The sequence below is a fragment of the Polypterus senegalus genome, chromosome 6 (assembly GCF_016835505.1).
Source record: "Polypterus senegalus isolate Bchr_013 chromosome 6, ASM1683550v1, whole genome shotgun sequence".
Taxonomy (NCBI): domain Eukaryota; kingdom Metazoa; phylum Chordata; class Cladistia; order Polypteriformes; family Polypteridae; genus Polypterus; species Polypterus senegalus.
In genome coordinates, this window is record NC_053159.1 from 115,288,676 (window position 1) to 115,311,350 (window position 22,675).

General features: G+C 38.7%; 1 protein-coding gene and 1 long non-coding RNA gene across 4 annotated transcripts in view; one reads left to right on the forward strand and one right to left on the reverse strand.

Moving 5' to 3' along the window:
• trpv1 (transient receptor potential cation channel, subfamily V, member 1) overlaps nt 1-22,675 on the reverse strand; it is an 89,687-nt gene continuing 67,012 nt past the window's right edge. For 2 of the 3 annotated variants that reach the window (XM_039756843.1, XM_039756844.1), the window contains exons 12-16: nt 21,234-21,300; nt 16,847-17,145; nt 12,798-12,919; nt 11,358-11,470; nt 6,421-6,638 (exon numbers count right to left, since the gene is read on the reverse strand). In XM_039756843.1, the coding sequence (XP_039612777.1) occupies nt 6,532-6,638; nt 11,358-11,470; nt 12,798-12,919; nt 16,847-17,145; nt 21,234-21,300 (708 nt within the window). In that variant the 3' untranslated portion in view covers nt 6,421-6,531. Of the gene's footprint in view, nt 170-6,420; nt 6,639-11,357; nt 11,471-12,797; nt 12,920-16,846; nt 17,146-21,233; nt 21,301-22,675 lie in introns of those variants that run through there. The other variant, XM_039756846.1, reaches the window with a different exon arrangement.
• On the forward strand, nt 7,003-17,715 carry LOC120531431. Its single transcript, XR_005634104.1, has 3 exons — nt 7,003-7,312; nt 8,808-8,966; nt 17,676-17,715. It is a non-coding gene; the product is annotated as an uncharacterized LOC120531431 (long non-coding RNA).

The following is a 22,675-nucleotide window of genomic DNA, read 5'->3' on the forward strand; positions in this document are numbered from 1 at the left end:
TTAATAAGAGGAACACAATTTATTAAAGCTGAAGAAGAGTTTTGTTGGTGCTCCTTGATCAGACCCTGTTTTGCTTCTGACATTGCACCCAGATTCTTGCTTTTTAGAACTGCATTAAGGAAGACAGAAAATTGGAAACTTGATGGAAAGAATCAGTTCAGTGTTGAGGCTGAAATGAAAAGAAAAACAAGTTAACGTATAAAAGCTCTGGCTTTCAATTGAAAGCATACTACTAATACTATAACACCCAACTCCATCTCCACTTCTTGGTGAACATTAAAAGGCCCTGTCACTGTGTTTATGTGCGTTTATATAATGTCATATATTTTCTATCAACCCCCCCATTTATTCTTGGTAGGCATGAGTCAATACACAATATTCATTATAATATGGAGCGATAATGAAATTTATTTGGAGAAAATTGTGTAAAAAAATAAAGAATTAGCTTAATTAATATAATAAACAAAATATGACTTTAAGCAGTTCAAATGTATCAATTCTTCACCCCTTCTGTTATATTCAAATATACCGTGCTTCCTGTCTAGTAGAAATCTAAGTATTCAATGCAGGCCTCAGTGTTAACATTTGCAGTGCACCATGTGATGTACATGTTTGTTATATTTGATATGGGATTCCAGAAAGCACTATTAGAATTTACTTTATTTTTTATGTTTGTGATGTGCTATCTGTTGGAATGACAGAGACATAGCAACAAGACAGACACAGACACTTAGCCTTAAATTAAGGTGGATTTTTATTTAGTTTTGCAGTTAAAACCTGAATGCAAAATGAACCTTGGCTGTTTCACTACACATACTACACTATCCTACACACTTTTTCAAATACACCCTTAAAAATAAAGGTGCTAGTGTCGTTCTTCATAGTGATGCCATAGGGGGAACCATTTTTGGTTTCCAAAAGACCCAGCGACGTGAAGGTTCCCGAAAGTACCTTTATTTGGATCTGTAACAAGCTCCATGCAGTGAATAACTATGAATAGATGGTAATAGATTTGTGAATTCCCCTTATGTCATGATTTTAAAAGGACTCTTGATGCATAGGTCCAAGCAACACAGGCAAAATCCATACCAGTTTTCTTAATTTGCTAATGTACTGTAACCTACCATATTTTCAAAATTTCTGTTTTGTCCCCATATTAGGATCCATTTTTTAATTGACTTTATTATAATCAAATAACATTCCTTACAAGCAAGTCAAGTTTTACAAAGCTAGGTTTGAAATAAATCAACCCCCATCTCTGTACCCTGTAACCATTTTCATATGGAAAAAAAACCTTCCCAGAATGAAATGTTTCTTTGTTTTAAGTAATGGCTCTATAAAGAAGTGCAAAACCCAGTAAAGAATCTTTTACTGCCAATAAAGAGCCATTATTTTTAAGAGTGTACCTTTATACATTCATATTATCCAGATCGCCAAAGTCGTCTGCCCTTTTAACTAAACACACTTCGTGTGACCTTAGGAGAAATTCAACATACATTGTACCTATGACTGACACCTTAATAACAATCCAAAAATTTAAATTTTATAAGGTGACAATATGAACATAATGTGAATCATTAAAATGAATGCCAATATAAATTTCAGACCTGTAGTTCTGAAATGTGCATATGCCATTTTGACGCTCGGTGTGGCAAAGTGGTGTGAATTTGCAGTTCCCAGGTATTTTAAAGTTTAATAGTTTTCATTTTAATATACAGTTTATAAAGGAGGTACTTTATGTAACTGTTTAAAGCGGTCATACTCAAATTTTTTTGTATTGTTATTTTGCAAGGTAAAAAGTGAACCCTTGCATGAAAATGCTGCACTGACCGAAGTACCAATGAGGCAATCATCATAGTCACACAACACGATTTTCTCACTAATTTTCAGTAGCACACTTAATTTATGCAGTCTTTGCGAGTCGGAGACTGTCGCACTGCACTCCTGTCACCCTGCAAAACTCACCCCAACAAACTGAGTCAGTTGCAGTCAGTGTGTTCTGAGCTCCGTTTGATCCCGTGCTGGTTTGGTTTTAGTCTTGTTACCATTAATATGTACTAAGTGTTGGGCTTCTCGCTCTTGCAATTTGCCCAGAGCTGCTGATCAGCAGCAGAATGGAACCATGTCTAAGTGAAATTGTAGTGGGCTTCTAGGAGGCTCAGAACTGGGGAACAGAGTTGGACAAATTCACCTAACCTTTGGACTGTGATTTTTTTATTTATAAATGTAAGCATCTTAAAATTACTCGTACTTAATTTTTCTGAATTACTTTTTGAATTTTTTTCTTTTAAAGTATGTGGGGGGTAGAGAGAAACTGTTATAAGATTGGTAAATTTTAATTGTGGAATATGGTTTAATGGAACATTAATAGTTTCTTTAGCCTTCTATCCTTTACATGTATTTAATGGACTCTGTCCTGGATACCCACTGTGACACTGTGTTTCAACCAACTTCTATTTTTTAATTGGGCTCCTAGCCTAATTCAGTGGTTATTTCTCACTTTCTGTGTTTTGGGGACAATGCAGAACTTACAAAACTACTAAGCAGTTATGTAGGGATAATGGTCTTGTGTGGTTTTTTTTTTTTTTAATTTAAACTTTTGGACAATATTTAAATCCTAATTTTCATTCTGTTTTTTACAGATATTCTGGTTATCTAATCCATTGTTTACTAATTGGTGGATTCAATGCTGAAGTAGTTGCAGCCTTTCATCATTCAGTATTGTTTGCTCAGGTGTCTGCGCTGCTTTTTTTCAATTTTCATTAATAGAGTAGAAAAGGGCAGAATAACAGGTAAACAGCAAAAGAAAGGTAAGCATTTAAAACTATAGTAAACACAGAAATACTTCTAAATATGTTATAGTTGTAAAAAGCCTACTGCTGGGCCTGTACTATGTTAATGTTAATAGGGTAGGAGACAGTGATTTAGTATACTCAAAAAGATAAAGTTGTTTACAAAACCCAGTGGTGTGAATCTCCAGTTCTTGGAGACTGGTATACCTGTCCCTGCCCTTTTCCAACGAACCAACAAGGAAAGGGCAGTCACTGTTGCTGTATTTCCTGGACAGGGCCACATCTCCATCAGTGCCACAACTTGGATTCTACTTTGGGTGTCAAGTACCCTGAAAAGAAACCTGCTTTATCTTTGTAAAAACATTTATTTCCTTTTTTGATTTATTTTCATTATGCAGGGTCATGGATGTTCCCCAAACATTTTTCCATGTCAGCTTCTTGTCACTTATATGAGGTATCTATAACTGCATTTTGACTAGTCCAGATATGATACTATTGTGGTAGGCTTCAGCTTCCCAGCAACTGTAAACTGCATTAAGTGTGTTTAAATATAGGCGAAAAAAATTAAAATGGACATCTGCATTTTTAACTTATTTTTTAAATTGTATATATTAAAATGTAGAGATGTGTCTAGTTACAGGTAGCAATATCCCTTAAAAATTAAACTAGTCATAATTGTGCAATTGCTCATTGTTTACTAATTTAAGAGGGAATCTTTGTAGGTTTCAGGGTTTTCTGTGTCCAGAGAAGGAGTGCGAAGGAGCCTGCGGGGTTTGTAGTAATACTGCAGCTTGGCTCTGCATCTCCCAGCATTTTTTGTTTTCACAACCACGAAAGCAAGTCTTCATATGCAAAAGGTCACAGCAAATGGCTATAAACATACTGACCATTTCTATATAGCAAGCAAATAACTCTTCTTATACAATGAACTAATATATCTGAACTTCTCAGGCGTCCATGTTATCGAAATCCACTAATCTATGAATTAATGTGCTACTTATACATTTTTTTCCCCTTACACATTCTCCAAGAATTTGACACACGAAAAAGGAACTGCTAATCTTGAAACTGCTAGGGTACATGACCAGCATTTGGTGTACCATTGGAGTTAAAGTAATGGAACAGTATGAGACGTGAGGGAATGCTTACATAATAGCTTTAGAAGTAGCAGAACAGAATTCCTTCTCCCTTCAAACCCTGCTTACATTTCCTTTGATGTTTACCACACACACTCCTCTGTTTCTAGAGATCTCAGTGAAATGTGCTTGGTGTGCCTTTACCTTTGCTCTTGTAAGCCCAGCACTAACCAGTTTGCCTTTCCAGGTGTAATGATGGGTTTTAATACAGAAGCCCAACTGAGACCTTGCTGGTGTACTCTTGAAGTGACTGTTCTTGTCCTAAATTTATTTTTGCAGTAATTAGATTTTTCAGTTGTTTATTTCAGTGGACCTGCTGTATGTTTTACTGTTCACAGCTGACCTTTACCATCAGTATTTTTACTTCTGATCCCCAGGTCATCTTTACCTTATACCCTTTCCTCATGAATCACTAGCAAGATAAGCTGTTGTCATTAAAGCTCCTGCTAAACACGTTCCAATGATCACTCCTTTTTACGAAGGTTCAACTTTAATGCATGGCCCTAAGCTTTCATTGAAGCACCAGCTTTCAGCATAATTTGTGTCCTTCACTCATGCATGTAGGTATACTTTTTGACCAGGTATATTGTTTATGTCCTGCCACTTTTGTGTACTTATTGGGGTGTCAAAACCTTATGTACATTTGCAAGTTTTTGTAACAAATATAGAAAAGCTTGAAAGGTTTGGGCTCCTATTATGCATTTATGAGGCAATTCATCAGTTTGTCCATTAAACCAATTATTGGACCTTGACGGGAGACTGACAATTAATCTGTAAAACTTGGCACAAAAGGCAGGAAGTAACTCCAGACAGGACAACAGTCCATCACAGGGCACATAGTCCACTCTTATCTGGTCAAAATAGTCTTCAGCTATTTTAGCAGGTATGGCATTGGGTTGTGGAGGCAGAATTCACACAGTCATGGGGGGAATCATATTAACACCACACAGTTTACAGGCCAGACTTTGAATCTAGTTGGCAGCTTTACAACAGTCAAAATAAATTAATGCATTTTAAAGTGATCTCTGTACAAATCACATAATTAGCACGATAAAGGGCCACTCTTCACTGAGTTCAAGTTGAAATCAAATCTGGCAGATTCTTGTTGTCAGGTGCAAACTTGGGAATGTGGCTGTAGATTAGTTTTGAGTGTTGAGCTGGTGTACTACAACCCTCCTACCTCTAGGTGTCACTCATCCCATTGCTTTTAAGACCGTGTTCATGGTCTCTACTGTACTTTAACAGTGTGATACTGTTTCTGTTATATTTATTAATTCTCCTTGCATCATTATTATGGATCAGTTCTGTTTTTTATTCTAGTGAGAAAGGAGGCTTTAGCTAATGTGTATGTAAATCTTGGTAAGTGCTGTGTAACGTCCTGTTTAATCAAAAAGCCACTGCTTAATCAATTTCTGTGGATAACAAAAGATGAGCTAATTTAAAAATAAATTCATTTTGTATCTACCCTTACAAAATAGGCCAATATACAGAAAAATAAAAAATGTAGGGGTATGGAGCCTATGTTGGCAGTTAATTTGAAGAAGTCGATGTGTTTTGGTGCCATTCAGAGGATGATCAAGCTGGAATTTAAAGTCTGAAGCTGAGAAGCAGCTCCACTGCAACACTCATCATTTCTTAACTAGCGGATTGCCTGGCTGGGTGTACTGTTCGTCAGGAGGGCCGCAGAAACTAAAAACATTCTGGTCATACCTTGGCAGGAAATCGCTTCAAAATACAGCTTCTTGTTTATCAGTTCTGAAGTTGTGATGGGCTTCCCAGCATTTCTGATACTGTTTGTATTTCATTTTTATTTTTTTTACGTGTTCCTCATTTGAACTATTTCAAGAAAATGTTTCATTTTATCAGCCTGAGGTGGTGGAGCTCTGACATGGTATAAAGTGTTGGTGAAATAAAAGAAGGTTCATGAGACCGGCCATGTTGTGATGACCTATTTAGTTTTCACTTTTGACTTTAAAGCTTCAAACAGTAAACACCTGAACATACAGTATTTTTATTTAGACATCAAACAATATATTTTTTGTTTAGTTTATTTCCAAATATTCAAATATTCAATGTCTGTCTTTGTAGATATGCAAACCGCAACATCTGCCTTCTGACAATGAAAATACTGAAAATATACAATAAATCTGAGCAGTTGCAAGCATAGCAAATGTGTTCTATAACTGCTATTTATTAACTGACACTTTTTAAATACATATTGCATTATAATTGACAACCGTAATTATTCAATTTTTCAGTTTCTCACATTGCTATAGCTTATATCCTACATGCCCTGATCTTCAGTGTTGTTATTTAGCACAGAAAACAGGTGGCTGTGTGCAAAAGAAAGCTGGAGGTAACATTGGTTTAGGTTGAATCCAAAAATGTGAATGACATCCTCATGGAATGATCAAGCAGTGTTCCAGATGAGCACACAAAAGAAAAAGCACTGCTCATCCAAGTATTTGTCTTATCTCTTTCAGTATGGAGTGTTTTTTTTTTTTTTGTACATTTAAAAAAATATTTTTGTGTATCCTTTTGGAAGACTAATATTTCCTGGAATGATGGAGGCATCTATGGATGTGTAGTTCCTCAGCAGCCAGTTAGATGGATGTTGTGTTAAAGGTCTGCATCTCTTCCTCATTGGTAGTTGGTGGCTGCCTGTTGATCAGCTCTCTTGCCAAAGGCACCATGTTCCTCCAACTTTGTCCTGAAAAATCACAAGTAATTTTGCAGTGAAAACATAAAAAAATCTTCTACTTATGTTGTGTTAATTATATTTATCACTGTGACAGTCCTGTTACACATGCAAACCTTTTGTTTTGTAACTAAATTTGTCAGTTTGGGATAATATGTTATCATAGATGGTGTTAACTTGCTTGCTGAGAAATAAGTAGAATCTAGAAGACCTAGCACCCTCGTATCATATCCATCTCTTGAGTGTCCCACTCAGTAACAGCCATTCAAGCCTATTTTAGGTGAATAATTGGCAGTTTGATGTCTTTTTCAACTCTGAAGTTGAACACCAGTTTTCACATTCACAGTTCCTCAAGTAACCAAGCCAGATGGGCAGAGGTAAAATTTGGTTAGCAGCAGCAGAGAAGGCACCATTACATCACCAAATTAGTGTGGCCAGCTTTGTCACAATAGTCATGACCAGGTTGTATGTTCTTGAAAAGTTCTTATTTTAGGGGTTTTAGATATCAAGGAATCTTGTGGTCACATTCATTTTTGTGTCTTACTTTTTTTCTTTTTTGATGATTTCTAAACTAGGTCCTGGAATGCCATTTTGATTTTCTTACGGGTGCTGCTGTTTTGAGGTGTTTGCATTGATAGTTACTATGCTGTTCCTGTGCCTGTTTCTAAGCCAACAGGAAGTTTGAGGTATGTAACCTATGTGGGCCAAGAAGATAAAGGTTGCACCTAATTGTCATTGATTAGATTCAGCTCAAACCTAAAAACTGTTATTTTGTTGATGTTTTGAAATATTTCTCGTTAACAAATTCTGGCTCTGGTTATTGACGACAATTTATGATATATGTTTTGGCGCTGGTTACGTTTGTATTTATTGGTTTTTAATTTTTGCCTCCTTGACTATGATTTTTGTTGCACATATTGAGCTTTGGTTATTTTACTTTTTGGCTTTCTGGTCACACAGCCCTCTTCTTATGTGGATTACAGTTAATCACTTGATTCCTTTTTAAATTGAATTTGGTGGCAGTGTCGTGCACTTGGCACAATGTTATACTCAGGGAGCAAGTTGGCTCAGGCCAAAAGATCTGTGTGTGCTGGCTGTCAAGGGATTAAAACTCCGAACAAGAGAAAACTTTAGAGGACCAGACAGAAGAAGGTCACTGCTGTAATAGAATGAGATTCATTTAAAACGAAAAAAAAATATTAGCAAAAGAACACAAGGTCGGAAAATAAAGGTTAAAGCACAAAGTGGGCAGCGATTATTAGCAAAAGTAGTAAGACAGAAATTGTAGCTTAATGGACCATCAACAAAGTTTCAAAAGTTTAAGAAGATTTCAAGAATATGCTTTTGAAGAATGGGTCATAATACTAGGATGGGGTTTTGCAACTGGGGTAAATATACTGTACTCCATGTTCTTACTAGCACTTCAGGAGCCATACCAGCCAATGGACATTGTGAAATATGGGGAAATGTACTGTGCTCTCCATGTTATAATATGAAAGTGTTTTATTTTGTTTTTCTAACAGTTTAGCTACTACCTAACTGGCACCTGGTAGTCAGGGTTAACTTGAACCCTTGTTTGGTCTTGTAACCAGAGTTCAAAATGAACTATACAGTACTGTGATTTTTGAGCATGGTTTTTGTTTAAAATGTTTTTGTTTGGCATAAATGCTTATATTTGCTGACAAAGGCCAAGCAGACACATTTTTCAGTCAGTTCCATAAAGACTTTTAGTGATTACAGCATTTGCACTGTTTGCAGATAAAGAAACAATGTCCTTGGGAAACAGAGCATAACTCATGTATAGCACTGGTCAGAAGAACCTGCAGATAGCTTGCTGATTATGCTAACTGGGTATTGATCCTTGCATGGTACTGGTCAGTGAAAGGCATGGGTATAAGTCTGTCGGAGCTTCAGAAAGCCAGAAGGACCATTGACATAGATATGAGGTTTACTCTATGGCAAGGCAAATGTCCTCCAAACTATAGACATTTCAGTCATCACTGAAAAATGGTAAGACAATTAAACTGCTCTGCTCATTGGCTTTGCTTTGGCTCTATGTATGTACTGTATGTGTGATATTCTATACTGCAATGTATATTAGGAATAAAAACTGAATTTTAAGGCAAGTTAAATAAGTAATTTCTTTTATACCACATTTCTCTTGTCTTAATATCTCCACAGTGTTTACTGGGAAGGGATATGTGCAGGTTCAAAGCAATTTAAAAAATGCATTCCTGGGGACATGTGCCACCTTTTTGGATGCAGGCGATTTATGACAGCATGGTACTGATAATGCTCATCTCCTTCACTGACTGCTTTAAGATTAAGATGTTCAGCACGGTTAGTAAAGCAAACTTTATCAATTTTTTTTTTGAGAAAAAGTAGGGATGTCATAGTACCGGAATATTTGTATTTGTTACCAATAGTCCTGAAATTTTACGATACTCAGTACCTATTCAATACCATGGCAAAAAAATAAATCCTATTCAACTGCTTTTTATTAAAGGTTACTCCATTACTCAGTACTGTGCCTTTTTGTGTATTATCCATCAAGTAGCTACTCAACTATCATTTAGGTAAAGTAGTATTGGCATTCATAAATTTAAGAATACAATGCAGGATTTGAATTTGTCTGTGTGATTAAACATGGGGATTCTTTCAGTTTAACCACAAGTGGGGAAATGTTATTATCTTGGGAAGTGGGGGGATTTCAGCATAGGGTTTATAAAGAGTGGCATTGTCATAGAATACCTAACTTATATCTTACTGTGTGCAGATTCTGAATTTATTTTGTAACATTTTCTCTACAGTAACTTTAAAATACTGTAACATTTGCTATTGTATGATTTATATTTGTATCATTAGCTGGTTTAAAAAAAAAAAAAAAAAGTAATACTTAGACTAACATTTAACTGATGAGTCAAATTAATTGAAATTTCAAATGGCACAAACTCCTTGTGCTTTAATTGTAAAAAAAAAAAAGGGTCAAAATTTAGACATTTGTCCAAACTTTAAGGTTTCTTGTGTGAAATAACTCTTGTCAGTTTTACATTAATTCTTTATTTAAGAACTTTCGTAAGACAAATTTACATGAGTGATTAGACTTAGTTATTGCTTTTGTCTGTGTAGAAATCTAGAATTACAGTATTGGCAGGACTGACGTTGGGTGTAGATAATCTTAACCATTTAAATTTATGACACATGTGCTCTTACTAACATTAGGATGCCGTCATAAACCAAACAACAAAACTTTAGCATTTGCATATTCCTTTTCAGCAGTGGAGTATGTCATTTTTCTAACATACTGCTAACTATGTGTCTTGATGATTTTGAATTTCTGTAAATGCAGTTCACGTCATATTAATAGTGAGATGTGCTTTGTGCTTCAAAGTATTAAAACACTAAATTAATTTTATTTTGGTAATAACAAATGGAGCAGCTCATTTCATCACTGTTACAGGTCAAACCAAATAGATACTTTGTTTTAAACTTGCCTCAAATTTTACTTACTACAAATGTTGTTAGTAAACATTGTTGTTACATTTCCCATATGCATGTGTTGAAATTCTCCTGCCTCCAGCACAAAGCATTTCAGACATGACTTCCGCTGTTTTTCTTTTCAACATGTGTTGATACAGTGCTATACTATCATCAATGTGAGCCATTTTTCTATGACCTTTTTAGTCATCCATCCATCCATCCATTTTCCAACCCATTGAATCCGAACACAGGGTCACGGGGTCTGCTGGAGCCAACACAGGGCACAAGGCAGGAACCAATCCCGAACAGGGTGCCAACCCACTGCAGGACACACACAAACACACACCAAGCACACACTAGGGACAATTCATGTTTTTCTTATTTTATTTTAACCTATGGAATAATTTGTCCACTTTTTCTGTAACAAGAGTGCAGTACCTACTTTCACTCATTACTACTCATACTGTAAAAATGCTAGTAACATTATTTTTGGGTTTTTTTGGTAGTGACTCGGTAAATAATGCCTACTTTGAAGAAATGGTAGTAACTCTGCATTGGACTAATTTTGAGATAGATAACTAACTATACCTCATAATTGTGTGCTGTCATGAATAGGCACAAGCAAGGGTCAGAAAACAAAAAGAAGCTGTCAGAACCAAACATCACAGCTCATACACAAAGTTGAAAACCTATTCAGAAGAATCCTGTAAATTAACTTGTTTTGTTGCCAATAGGATTAATCCTTGTTGTTTATGAAAGAAATGTATCCTATGCTTGGATTCCAGTAGGTGTGCTGCCATCTTATAAAGGCAAGATGAGATAATAAATACTGCATTATGTGCCCAGCAACAGCCATGCAATGATTAACGCAAAATGACATTGCCAAAATAACAAAATACACCCAAAAGTTCCAAAAACAATACAGATTCTGATTCTCATACATGTGGGGAAAACTATGTAGTTTTCCTTTTTTCTTTTGTTTCTACGACTGGTTAGCAACTGCGTCTACTGTTTTCCAATCCCATTTTTTCCCGCTTTGAACTCCTGTCATCCTCCTGTCCTTATTTCTTGAAATAGGGAGAACAAAAATAAATGATGTAGTATTCATCTCATACGCTAAAAATCCCCCATCATTCATTGCTTATTTCACTCATTAAAAGAATTGTACCTCCTCCTATCTCTCTTTGGACCGGGTAATTTTATTTGCCCTAATCTAGAAGATACCCAAAGATTTATTGAGTAGGAAGATACCTCTTTGATATCCAATGTGTGGACTTCCTGTTCTGTTTATGTCGTGGTTGCCTGGTTCTTCATTGATGATGCCAAGATTAGAGTTCCATTGGTTCCAGTTGACTGTTTCGACTCTGGAGAGGGAATGCAAACAGTGATAAGTTACAGCATTGATACACAACTTCTGTATTAGAATAGAATTATGAGCCTTCTTGATATGAGACCTAATTACAGACTCTCATAAAACACAACAATATACAAGCTGGAGCAAGAGTATCAAAGATATATTTAGAGACACTATGTGTACAGGGAGACTGTAAACTTTAGTAAGACACACCATGTCAGTGAATGCAGTGCCACACCCCTGAAACCTGTGCTGTGTTGCGGTTGTGTGCCTCGCATAGGCCTACCTCAGTTTTGTATTTCTGATAGTTTTATTTAGCACAGTTTGAAACTTCCCATGTAGTCTCTGCTGCAATACTGCTGGCTTTAGGGGTTTGTTTTAATGACCTTTTTAGGATTTAAAAAAAAAAAAAAAAAAGCTGCCGGACATGATTATGCCTGTAAACCACAGGATATTGGGAAAGTATATGGGTGCATGTTATTGGTAACATTAATAAGCATTTCATTTTTTCCCTTGAACTGTTATTAAAACCAAATATAATTGTTCAAATGAAGCTTTATACTGCATTTATATGAATAATGAAAAATAACCTAGAGGCGTCTGCAAAAATGATGCAGCTTACAGCTTACACAAAAGGCAAGAAATGTAATTTGCCTTCTATATAAAATTCACATTTGGCCAGGTTGGCATAACTTTGTTCCAATGAGAGAACATAAACTAGGGTTTTTCCATTACATGGCTTTTATAAAGGAAATTATAACACAGCCTTGAGCAATGAGAGTAAGGGCTGATTTTCAGTCTGAAAGATCCACGTTACATTAGAAGATAGGCACGTGTGTATAATGGGTAACACTGCTGCCTTACATTTTCAGAGTGTAGGATTCAAATTCCAGGACCGGCCTCTGACTTTGTGGAGATTTTTTTTAATGTTATCCTTGCATCTATGTGGGATGCCCTAAGTATATGCAAGTTAGGCTAATTGTCAAGTCCAAACTAACCTGGTGTAAAAATGTATGTCATAATGGAATGGCGTTCCATCCAGGTGGTGTTTGTGTTCCACCTGATGTGGCTATTGAGGTAGATGTCAGTCCTCACTAATTTATTCTTGAATGAACTAGATCAGTAAATGGACGGATTTTACTTTTTTGTGACAATAATCATCCAATTAAATATTGTAGAACATAAACAAATAACTTCATAAAGCAATGACTGATTGTTTTTTGAATTAGTTCAAAATAAAAAAAAGGTAAATATCTACAAAATGCCATTTAATTGCTTGAAAGCTAATTTCATTTATCACTCTATGTTAAAAAGCCTTGGAATCTCAAAGTGCCTACCTGAAACATCTCCGTATGTCCTCATTGGCTGAACTACCCAGGTCCTTTGTGATGCCAGACCTCAGCTTTGACTTTAGATACCTGGGCAGGCTTTTCTCCAGGTCAAAAATCATAATGGCTCTCTATAGACAAAATGAGAGAATTAACTTACGAGATGATTGTTATACCTGCATAACTGTAGGATTTTTGCTGGGACTAGCACCAAACTGCTTTCAAATATACCACGAGCTGCATTTATAAGACAGAAATAGATTATTAAAAATTTATACACATTTTTATCAATTTAAGTAGTGTGTGTGTGTGTGTGTGATTTAGTCTAGTATATTGGTTTTGGCAACTTGATTAATACATCTCCCAGTTTAAACCTTTGGCTCATTTCTCAACTGTGCTTTATTTCCTGATTCTTTGACCATGCCACTGTGTTGGCAGAATCTACATCACTTCCGCTGGAATCTCCTGTCTTTGAAAGCTGTTCTAGGAACTATATGCCTATTGGGGCTTGGTTTGTAGCTACATGACATTGTAAATTCATCCATCCATTATCCAACCCGCTATATCCTAACTACAGGGTCACGGGGGGTCTGCTGGAGCCAATCCCAGCCAACACAGGGTGTAAGATCAATCAATCAATCAACATTTATTTATATAGCACAAAAAAATGTAGCTCAAAGTGCTTTACAAAATGAATAGAAAAATAGAAGACAATAAAAAATAAACATAAGTCAACATTAATTAACATAGAATAAGAGTAAGGCCCGATGGCCAGGGTGGACAGAAAAAAACAAAAAAAAACTCCAAAGGCTGGAGAAAAAAACAAAATCTGTAGGGGTTCCAGACCAAGAGACCACCCAGTCCCCTCTGGGCAATCTACCTAACATAAGTCAAACAGTCCTCTTTGTATTTAGGGTTTTCATGGAAGGACCTGATGATGATAGAAAACAAACCCCAGGTAGGGCACCAGACCACCGCAGACATTGTAAATTGCCTCTAAAAATAGATTTTGTACACTCTTACTATAAATATTTATTAATCCAAAGTATGATATGTCGTCTTAAAAGTAAATAAACAAAAATTACAGATGCTCAAACTTTGAAAAAAAGTTAACTAAGTCCCAGAACATACCTGAATGTTATGGCAAGCATACATTTTCTAATTAAAACTTGTTTTTATTTCTAAGTAAATCTGCCTTCACTCTTACAAATATTGATGGACACTGTCTTATTGTAAATACATCTAAATAATCTTAACATACAGTAACAGAACAAAGTCTGGAAACTGTGTGTGAAACTATATGCCGTCATAAATTCAGCTGAATTGTGTATGTTCATATATTTCTGTCCAAATTTGCATCCATTAACTAATTTCTCTCAAATGTGACTAGCTGAATGTATTCAAAATGTTGCTGCAGATTTTTGGATTTAAGATTTGATGTGAAAGGACTTTAAAAAATGATAGTCAATTAATTCCTGTTCATTTTCCATTCCCCAATGTTGATGTTTTGCAAGTATCCAAGGTGCTACATTCAACTGTACCACATGGTAGCTTACTCCACGTATACCATGGGTATAGAAAAGAATTACCCCCTTCAAAATATTCACATTTTGTTTGCTTTGCAGCCTGAAATGAAGACACACACACAAATATTTACCCAGTTGTATTTATTCAATGCAACATATAACAGCCAAGTGAACGATAAAATAACAGTTCAGAAATAAATAAATAGACCAAAATCTCTGAGATGATTAAAAGATCACCAATGTTGTGTCAGTACTTTGTGGAACTACCTTTTCCTTTGATTCCAGCCATGAGTCTGTTGGGAGTCATCTGACCATCTTGTTACATCTAGACTGTGCAATACTTGCCAGGTCGTCTTCACAGAACTGTTGAAGCTCAGTCATATTGGTGGTGACCATTGGTGGAGTGAAAACTTCAAATCATTCTACAGATTTTCAATTGGGTTTAAGTCTGAACTCTGACCAGACCACACAATGACATTCACCTTTTAATTGCTCAGTCACTGTGTGGTCAATTTTGCTTTTTGCTTCTGGTCATTGTCAGGAAGAAGGTTCACCTTTCATCTTATCTTCAAGTTTTTGTTAGAGGGCAGCAGGTTTTCTTCAAGAATTTGACAGTATGTTGCTCCATCCATTTTTCTTCTACCCTGACAAGTGCCCAAGTCCCTGCTGCAGAGAAACACTCCCACCACAGGATGGTACCATCTCCATGCTTTACTATAGGTATGGTGTGTTTTGGATGGTGAGCTGCACTGGCTTTCTGCCGGGTATATTGTTTGGTGTTGAGGCCAGATAGTTTGATTTTGGCCTCAACTGACCATAACACATTTTTCCATTTGGCCTCAATCTTCAAGGTGTGTTTTGGCAAAGCTCAAATGAGTCTTGATATTGTTGTTTTTCTTGCAACCCTCCCATACAAGCCACTTTTGTGTAATGCTTTTGATATTGTTGCCACTTGCACACAATGACCATTATTTGCCATAAAGTCCTACATCTCCTTAAAAGTTACCACTGGTCTCTTGGTAGCCTCTTTGACCACTTTCCTCCTCGCTCTTCCATCCAGTTTGGATGGAAAGCCTGATTTGAGAAGGGCCCTAGAAGTACCAAACACTGCACTTCTATATTGTGGTGTTTACTGCACTCCTAAGGATTGATGAAATCTTTGAAAATTTTTTGTATCCATCTCCTCACTTGTACCTGTCCAAAACTTTATCCATGTGATCTTTTGTCAGTGCCTTGCCAGCCATTGTCAATAGTTTGTTTTTAGTTGCACTACCGAGCACTGGAATGCTCCAGGAATAGCTGAATGAAACGGAAGGATTACGACTGATCCCAGGTGGAAGCCAATTACCTTGGTGAACAATGGAGAAGGTGATTTCTTGCATCTGGTTGAGCATACAGGTATTTTTATCAGTGGCGTAATCCTTTAACCATATCAGTGATTCTGGATTTTTATTTTTTTCTGGACTGTTGCTATTTTATCTTTCACTTGGCTATTATATGTTGCATTGAATAAATACAGTTGGAGAAATATTTTTGTGTGTGTCTTCATTTCAGGCTGCAAAGCAAAAAAAAAAGAATATTTTAAAGGGGGTGGTTCTTCTCTATACCCACTATTTTTGGTGTTTTCTGTAAAAAAAAAAAAAAAAATCCCGTTTTGTGAAATGTACCCCAGTTTCCAAAGATAACTTCACGTTCCTGTTCAAAACCAACTTTTAAGAAAATTAGCTGTGCTCTAAGTCCTGATATCTGTCTAAAGGTTCCTTTCTTGGCTTTTATTAAATTCTTTCATTTAAGGATAGCCTTCCTGGATTAACATTTTATGTAAGACGAGCATCACACTTCCCAATTTAAAGTATGAGACCCAGTCATACTTAATGGTTAGCATCCTCATTGCCTTTAAGATTTCAGATTACATGACTAGTTGCTGCAAAAGGTAACATTATATGATTACCTTATTTTTTTCTTAGCACAATTTCAATCTTCCAAAGCCCTGCAGGCATTTTGACAGGCAGTTAATGATGACCAACAGTGCTGGTAGCTGTACACGTTTTCAATTTACAGTCTTGGCCCTTTCTTTTAGCTTTTCCATTCTCTTGTAGTAGACAAACATGAGACACTGGGCAGACAAGCCTACCTTCAGATTACATAGTCCATTGACCCCCTTTTCTAGTTTCTTTGGAGAAACATAGTTTGCAGTGTACTTCTGGCTACACACTCTTTGGCTTTCAATTCACACCACAGAGCCCAACCGTGCCCCTTAAGACAGAAGCAAACCTGTCTGATATTTCTCGTGGCTCATTGTGGACCACTATGACTAAGTTGCATGGGATATTGTGCTGCATGACTGGGTTGACTGTATGAGATTGTATAAGTGAAGGCTTTTAATTTTTTATGTTAATATCTGTTGGTGTCATGTCTGCCTAGATCTCAATTCTGTTCATGGCTCTTCTACAGATGCTTTACTGGCTCATGACTTCCACCTTGTTTAATTTAAGTCCCCACTTCCTCTGGGGTGAAAAGAAAAGAGCATACCTGGAGTTTCCAAATGCCTTTGCTTTCCTTTGAAATCTTGTCCACAGTTTCACTCATAAGAGCAATTAACATGTTCAGGAGGAGTATATAGGTGAGAATGATATAGCAAATGAGCAAAAAGTAGAAGAGGTGCTTGAAGTTGAACTGCTCGGTGAATTCCAAGTCACCCATTCCAATTGTAAACTTGAACAACTCCTGGGTAGTGAAATATATGCTGTTGTATGATTTGTTGTGGCAGGAATCCTCACCATTCCCCACAAATGCTTTAGCTGGGGAGTCTTCAATTAAAGTCACCAATGCTGTGTTAAATAAAAAGAGATGAGAAAAAATGCCCAGATGCATTAACTCTCCTACCAATACTGTCTTCTCCATGAGATTGACTGGTTAAGCAGGATAGGTACTCAGAAAAATCACACAATACACAGTTTTCCAGTAAGGCTGGGGAATAAGTAGAACACATCCTATGATTACTATGTGTTTAATTAACTTGTCACTAGTCACCATTAATACAACAGTTAGGTAGGAAACCAATGCCTGAAATGTTGCTAACAATATTTATGTAGTCTTACTCCACCCAAAAACAGATTTTTTATATGTTACTTACTCCATGTAGTTTGTAGTCATGGCCGGGAAAAAAAAAAAGCAATCTTAATCTATTGTTCAATACGACAGGACTCTTGAACAGTAAATGAGTAGGGTGTGGCACAGCTTCAGTTGAGAACCACTGTATTATGGGAATGTGTTTTCTGTTCACACATTTTGAGCTGAATAACATTGACATACTGGCATGTGGCAGAGTGCAGTGACTCTTTTTCTCCCTTGCCTGCAGACCATTCACGGGAGATCCCACCTGGTCCTCTTGATGTCACTTCCGGGACCGAGCCAATGGAAGGAGACCTTGCTGGCTCCAGCCCCTGTGATGTCATGTCTGGGTTCGCACCAATGGCAGAAGACTCGGTTTTGTGCACAGCAGTGCTGTATTCATTTGATCGACTTTGCAGCCAGGAAATCAATTATACGGGTGGCTGCCTCAAACTTTTTCATGACTGATATGTCTTGTTTTTGCAACATTGGCATAGTTGGCAGTATAGAGAAGTCCCAGAAGAGAAGGGAACAGGACCTACAATACACCCAGGTGAGAGTGTACCGGGGCCGAGTTTTCAGGCAGGGAGGATTTCCCGTGGTTCGTAGTTACCCGGTACAAACTTTACGCCCAGCACACTTCACTAGGCAACCTAGGCAGGCCAGGGAGTGTGCGGGATGGGCTCACAGACTTGGGCTGCTCTGGAAGGGGGAGGCAAAAGGGGCTTATTATGCTCTCTTGGAGGAGAGTGCCCACCTCCCTGTGAAGCCAGAGCCCCGATTTCCACCTAGGGGTGCCTCAGACTGGCAGGTGAATAGAGTGAGAAACTGGAGGTTCGACCCAGGGGAGCTGACCCCTCAACAAGCCTGGTCCTTATGAGCAAAGGTAGGGCAGTGGCTATGGCCACACAAAAACAAGCTCTCCCACGTAATAGAACAGGTGGTCTGCCACCTGCTCCTGAAAACACTATCCCGTGGCTTCACCCAGCTGGTCTGGGGTAAACAATTTCAAAAAATGGCAGAGCTCGTAGAGACACGTAGGACGGCCTCGCAATCTGGGGGAGATGAACCGTCCCTTAGTCAAATTCGACCAGAGTACATCCCAAAACCTAGCCCTCTACGGGAAAACCCAGAGCTTGTGCCGATGTCCCCGGAGTCGCGGGTGCGCAAACCGCTTGGGAGCAAGGAGGAATGCAGGTGGAGGGAGAGGAGGGGTTGGTGTGCTCTGACTGAACCAATTTGTGCTACCGCAACAATGGTTATCATTTGAGACCATATAACCTGTGTCCACGGAGAAATCTGCTGGTACAGGTCCGCCTATTGTGTCATCAGCTACGGAGGATCGGTTCAGAAATTAACCATGGCAGTCCTTCCAGATCCTCCACACCCGGTAATATTAGGGCGGGACCGGTCTAAAATTAAAAGTGGTGAGACACATACCACTCCTGGGGTTAACTTGGGCCTAGTTACAGACGAGAATGAGCCATGTCAAGCTACCTCCACGCCGAGTTACCATCCGGCAGAGAGAGAGAGACGAAGCGGCCGCCTTGAGTGATGTGGCAACTCTCGGACCATCGCGTGCCGATACGTCATCCACCAGCGTCGAGATGGAACGGGAGGAAACCACACCCCTTGAGGTCGGCCCTGACCCTCTCACACTTTTACGGTTTCAATTTAGAGAGACGCCGGCTTCTTTTAAAAGGGAGCAGTGGAATGATGACTCCCTCAAGCCTGCCAAAAATGCAGTAGTCCTAGTAGTCAACGGCCATCGCACTAACCAGTCGATGCCACAGGGTCTTCATTTTGTGCTAGAAAATGACCTTTTCTATCACATAGCTGAGCATGACGGGCAGGAGAGATGGCTACTGCTAATCCCACGGACCTTCCGTCGGCAGGTCTGCGAGTTAGCACACGCCCACCTCCTAGGTGGCCATTTGGGCACCGAGAAAGCCCTGGAGCGGATCAAGCTCAGTTTCTACTGGCCGGGAATCAATGAGGAGGTTCACCGCTTTTGCACTTCCTGTCCGGAGTGTCAATTGTGACAAATTCCTAGGAGGCACTGTGCTCCTCTTGTTCCTATTCCCCTGATTGATGTTCCCTTCCACAGAATTGGGGTTGATTTAGTCGGACCTCTGGAGCCCTCAGCCCGAGGACACAAGTACATTTTGGTCCTTGTGGATTATGCTACCAAATACCCCGAAGCTGTTCCGTTGCGCTCAGCCACTTCCAAAGCCATCGCTTGGGAATTACTAGGGGGTCTTTGCGAATGTGGGCATCCCCAAGGAAGTCTTGACAGACCAGGGATGCCTTTTACCTCGGAGAGATTCAAGGAGACTGCTGTTACTGAAAATAAAGCATTTAAAGACTGCGGTGTATCACCCTCAAACTGACGGTTTGGTAGAGCGGTTCAATCAAACTCAAACAAATGCTGCGTAAGGTGGTCAGCAAGGATGGAAGGAACTGGGATCAGCTCCTCCCCCTCTTCCTTTTTGCCTTCCAGGAAGTCCCACAAGCCTCTACGGGGTTTTCCCCTTTTGAATTATTGTATGGGCGACAAGATATCTTAAAAGGAGGATGGAAAGAAGAGGTTCTTCCCTCTACAAACATATTGGAATATATTGTGCAATTACGCGATTGATTTGGTAAGATTCGGCCCCTCTTTAAAAGTCACATGGAAGAGGCTCAAGCAGCACAGGTCCGTTATTACAACTTTGGCACCGCTCTCCGGTAGTTCTGCCTGGGCGATCGTGTCGTGGTCCTAGTACCTACCTCCCACTCTAAGTTGCTTGCCCATTGGCAAGGTCCCTACGAAGTTAAGGAGAGGAAAGGATTCGTCGACTATTTGGTGAGTCAACCTAATCGTCAGCCGAGGGAGCAGGTTTATCACGTAAACCTGCTGAAACCGTGGAAGGACAGGGATCCTGATTCTTCCTCCCGTCAGCCCTGCTCACTCTTTGCTCACATGGCTAGCCTTAACTTCAGTGCAGATTTAAGTCCCAGACAATGACGGGAGCTGGAAACGGTTATCCTGTCTGTCCAGGGGGTAGAGCGTGAAAACCCCGGACGGACCTCTCTGGTTGAGTACGACATTGTGACAGAACCCGGGGTTATAGCCCGAGCACGTCCGTATCGTCTTCCCGAGGAAAAAAGGGCTGAAGTGGAGCTTGAGATCAAACACATGCTGGAGCTAGGTGTAATCGAGGAAAGACATAGTCCCTGGTCCAGCCCCATTGTATTGGTCGTGCGCATGGTAGACAGCTAAAGGGCTTGAGTAAGGGCAGTTTCGAGACATACCGGGATGTGGCAGAGTGCACTGACTCTTTTTCTCCCTTGCCTGCAGACCATTCACGGGAGATCCCACCTGGTCCTCTTGATGTCACTTCCGGGACCGAGCCAATGGAAGGAGACCTTGCTGGCTCCAGCCCCTGTGATGTCATGTCCGGGCTTGCACCAATGGCAGAAGACCTTCATGAGCCCGACGCCTTTGACTTCACTTCCTGTCTTCCCATTTAAAAGCTTCCACCTTTTCCCTATTCCCTCAGTTCTGTTTTGGACTTGGTTTTGTGCTCAGCAGTGTGTATTCATTTGATCGACTTTGCAGCCAGGAAATCAATTATACGGATGGCTGCCCCAGACCTTTTCATGACTCATATGTCTCCTTTTTGCGACAATGAGGATAACATTTTTTCTCTGCCATAACTAGAAACTGCATGGGGTAAATAACCTATAAAGAAATTTCAGTGGAATATTCGCTAGAAGAACTAAAAAAGTACCTCCAGCAATGAGTAAAAGAAAAAAATCTTACATGCTGAAAAGCCAATGAGGAACACCATGTAAACGATCAGGAAGCGCATCATATCTCTCAAGATCATCTGCATGGGAGACAAAGTAGGCTGTGATTACTCGAGGCTGGTATAAATTGATACAGACAGAGACATGCAGAGTAATTCATAAAGAATTAAACACTCTTAAAAATATAATACTTGATAGCGAAGTAGCTTACCCAGCTTTTTGTTAATGTTACAGATGTTTAATAATCATCTGTCATTTCACATGGCTGACGTAAGAGTAGCAGTCCATTGGTTTTCAAGTTCAGTCCTGCAGGAACCCCATGGAAGCGGGTTTTTAATTCAACCAATTTTACAATCGGTGGATAATTATTTTGGTTGATTCCATTGTTTAGTAATGAGGACTACAGATTTTCTAAATTCATAAATATTTGTATTCTTTATCATATATTTAAATGCATTACACTTTCCTTTGCTGTCTTCTTTTTAATTTAACAATATTTGTAGAGTTTACACCATTAATAATATCCAAATTTTGGGGATTAGCAATGATGAGTGCACACATAGATTCATACAGACACACACTGGTTAAATTTAACAAAGTCAATTAACCTAACCTGCATGTCTTTGAATTATTGGAGGAAACGAGAGCACCCTGAGGAAAACACAGGGATGTGAGGAGAACATATAAACTGTAAAGCATCCAGGACGTGAAGCACAGTCTTCTTGCACGAAGCAGCAGCACTATCAAAGTACCATAGCCCTGCCCTAAACATATACATTTTTGGCAATAAAACATATTTAATATTTTCTTGGTATAGGAGAATAAAAAAGTGACAGCTCACTAAACAATGAAATTGTTTACAAGTAAGAACAATATACAAATTGTGAAAATTGGATGGAATAAAACTCCACAGTTACTGGGTTTTCCCAGGATTGAATTTAGAAACCCCTTCCTAAGTCCAAGTCAGTGGTTTTCAAACTCGATGCAGGAACAGCAAGACCACCTTATAATAGAGTACATGCTATCCAGCTGTGGAAAAACATGGAAGGCTGGTAAGTAGTGATGAGTGAGCCCTGTTGACTTCGCTTTGCGTTAAGTTTGGCAAGAATGTGTAAATGCTTAGAAGTTGTGGCATATGAAATGAAATGTATTGAAGTCAATAAGAGAAAAAAGAAGAAAAAAAAATTGTTTTGAGTGGGTTGTAAAGGTACAATGGTCATATAAGTGTCCATGAGGCCTAGGGAAGTGTCTGCCAACTATGCTGGATTGTTTATTGTGGCTATACATGTGACCTGTGCGGTGAGGCAGCAGTGCTAATCACTGCACCAACATGCCACCACCATGTACTCCAAGTCTACACTATTCTGAGCTCCTTATCTCTCTATGCAGTTCCTATCATTGTGACTAACTAACATCCACTTAGCCTATGATGCAAGCATACAGCATTACATACTT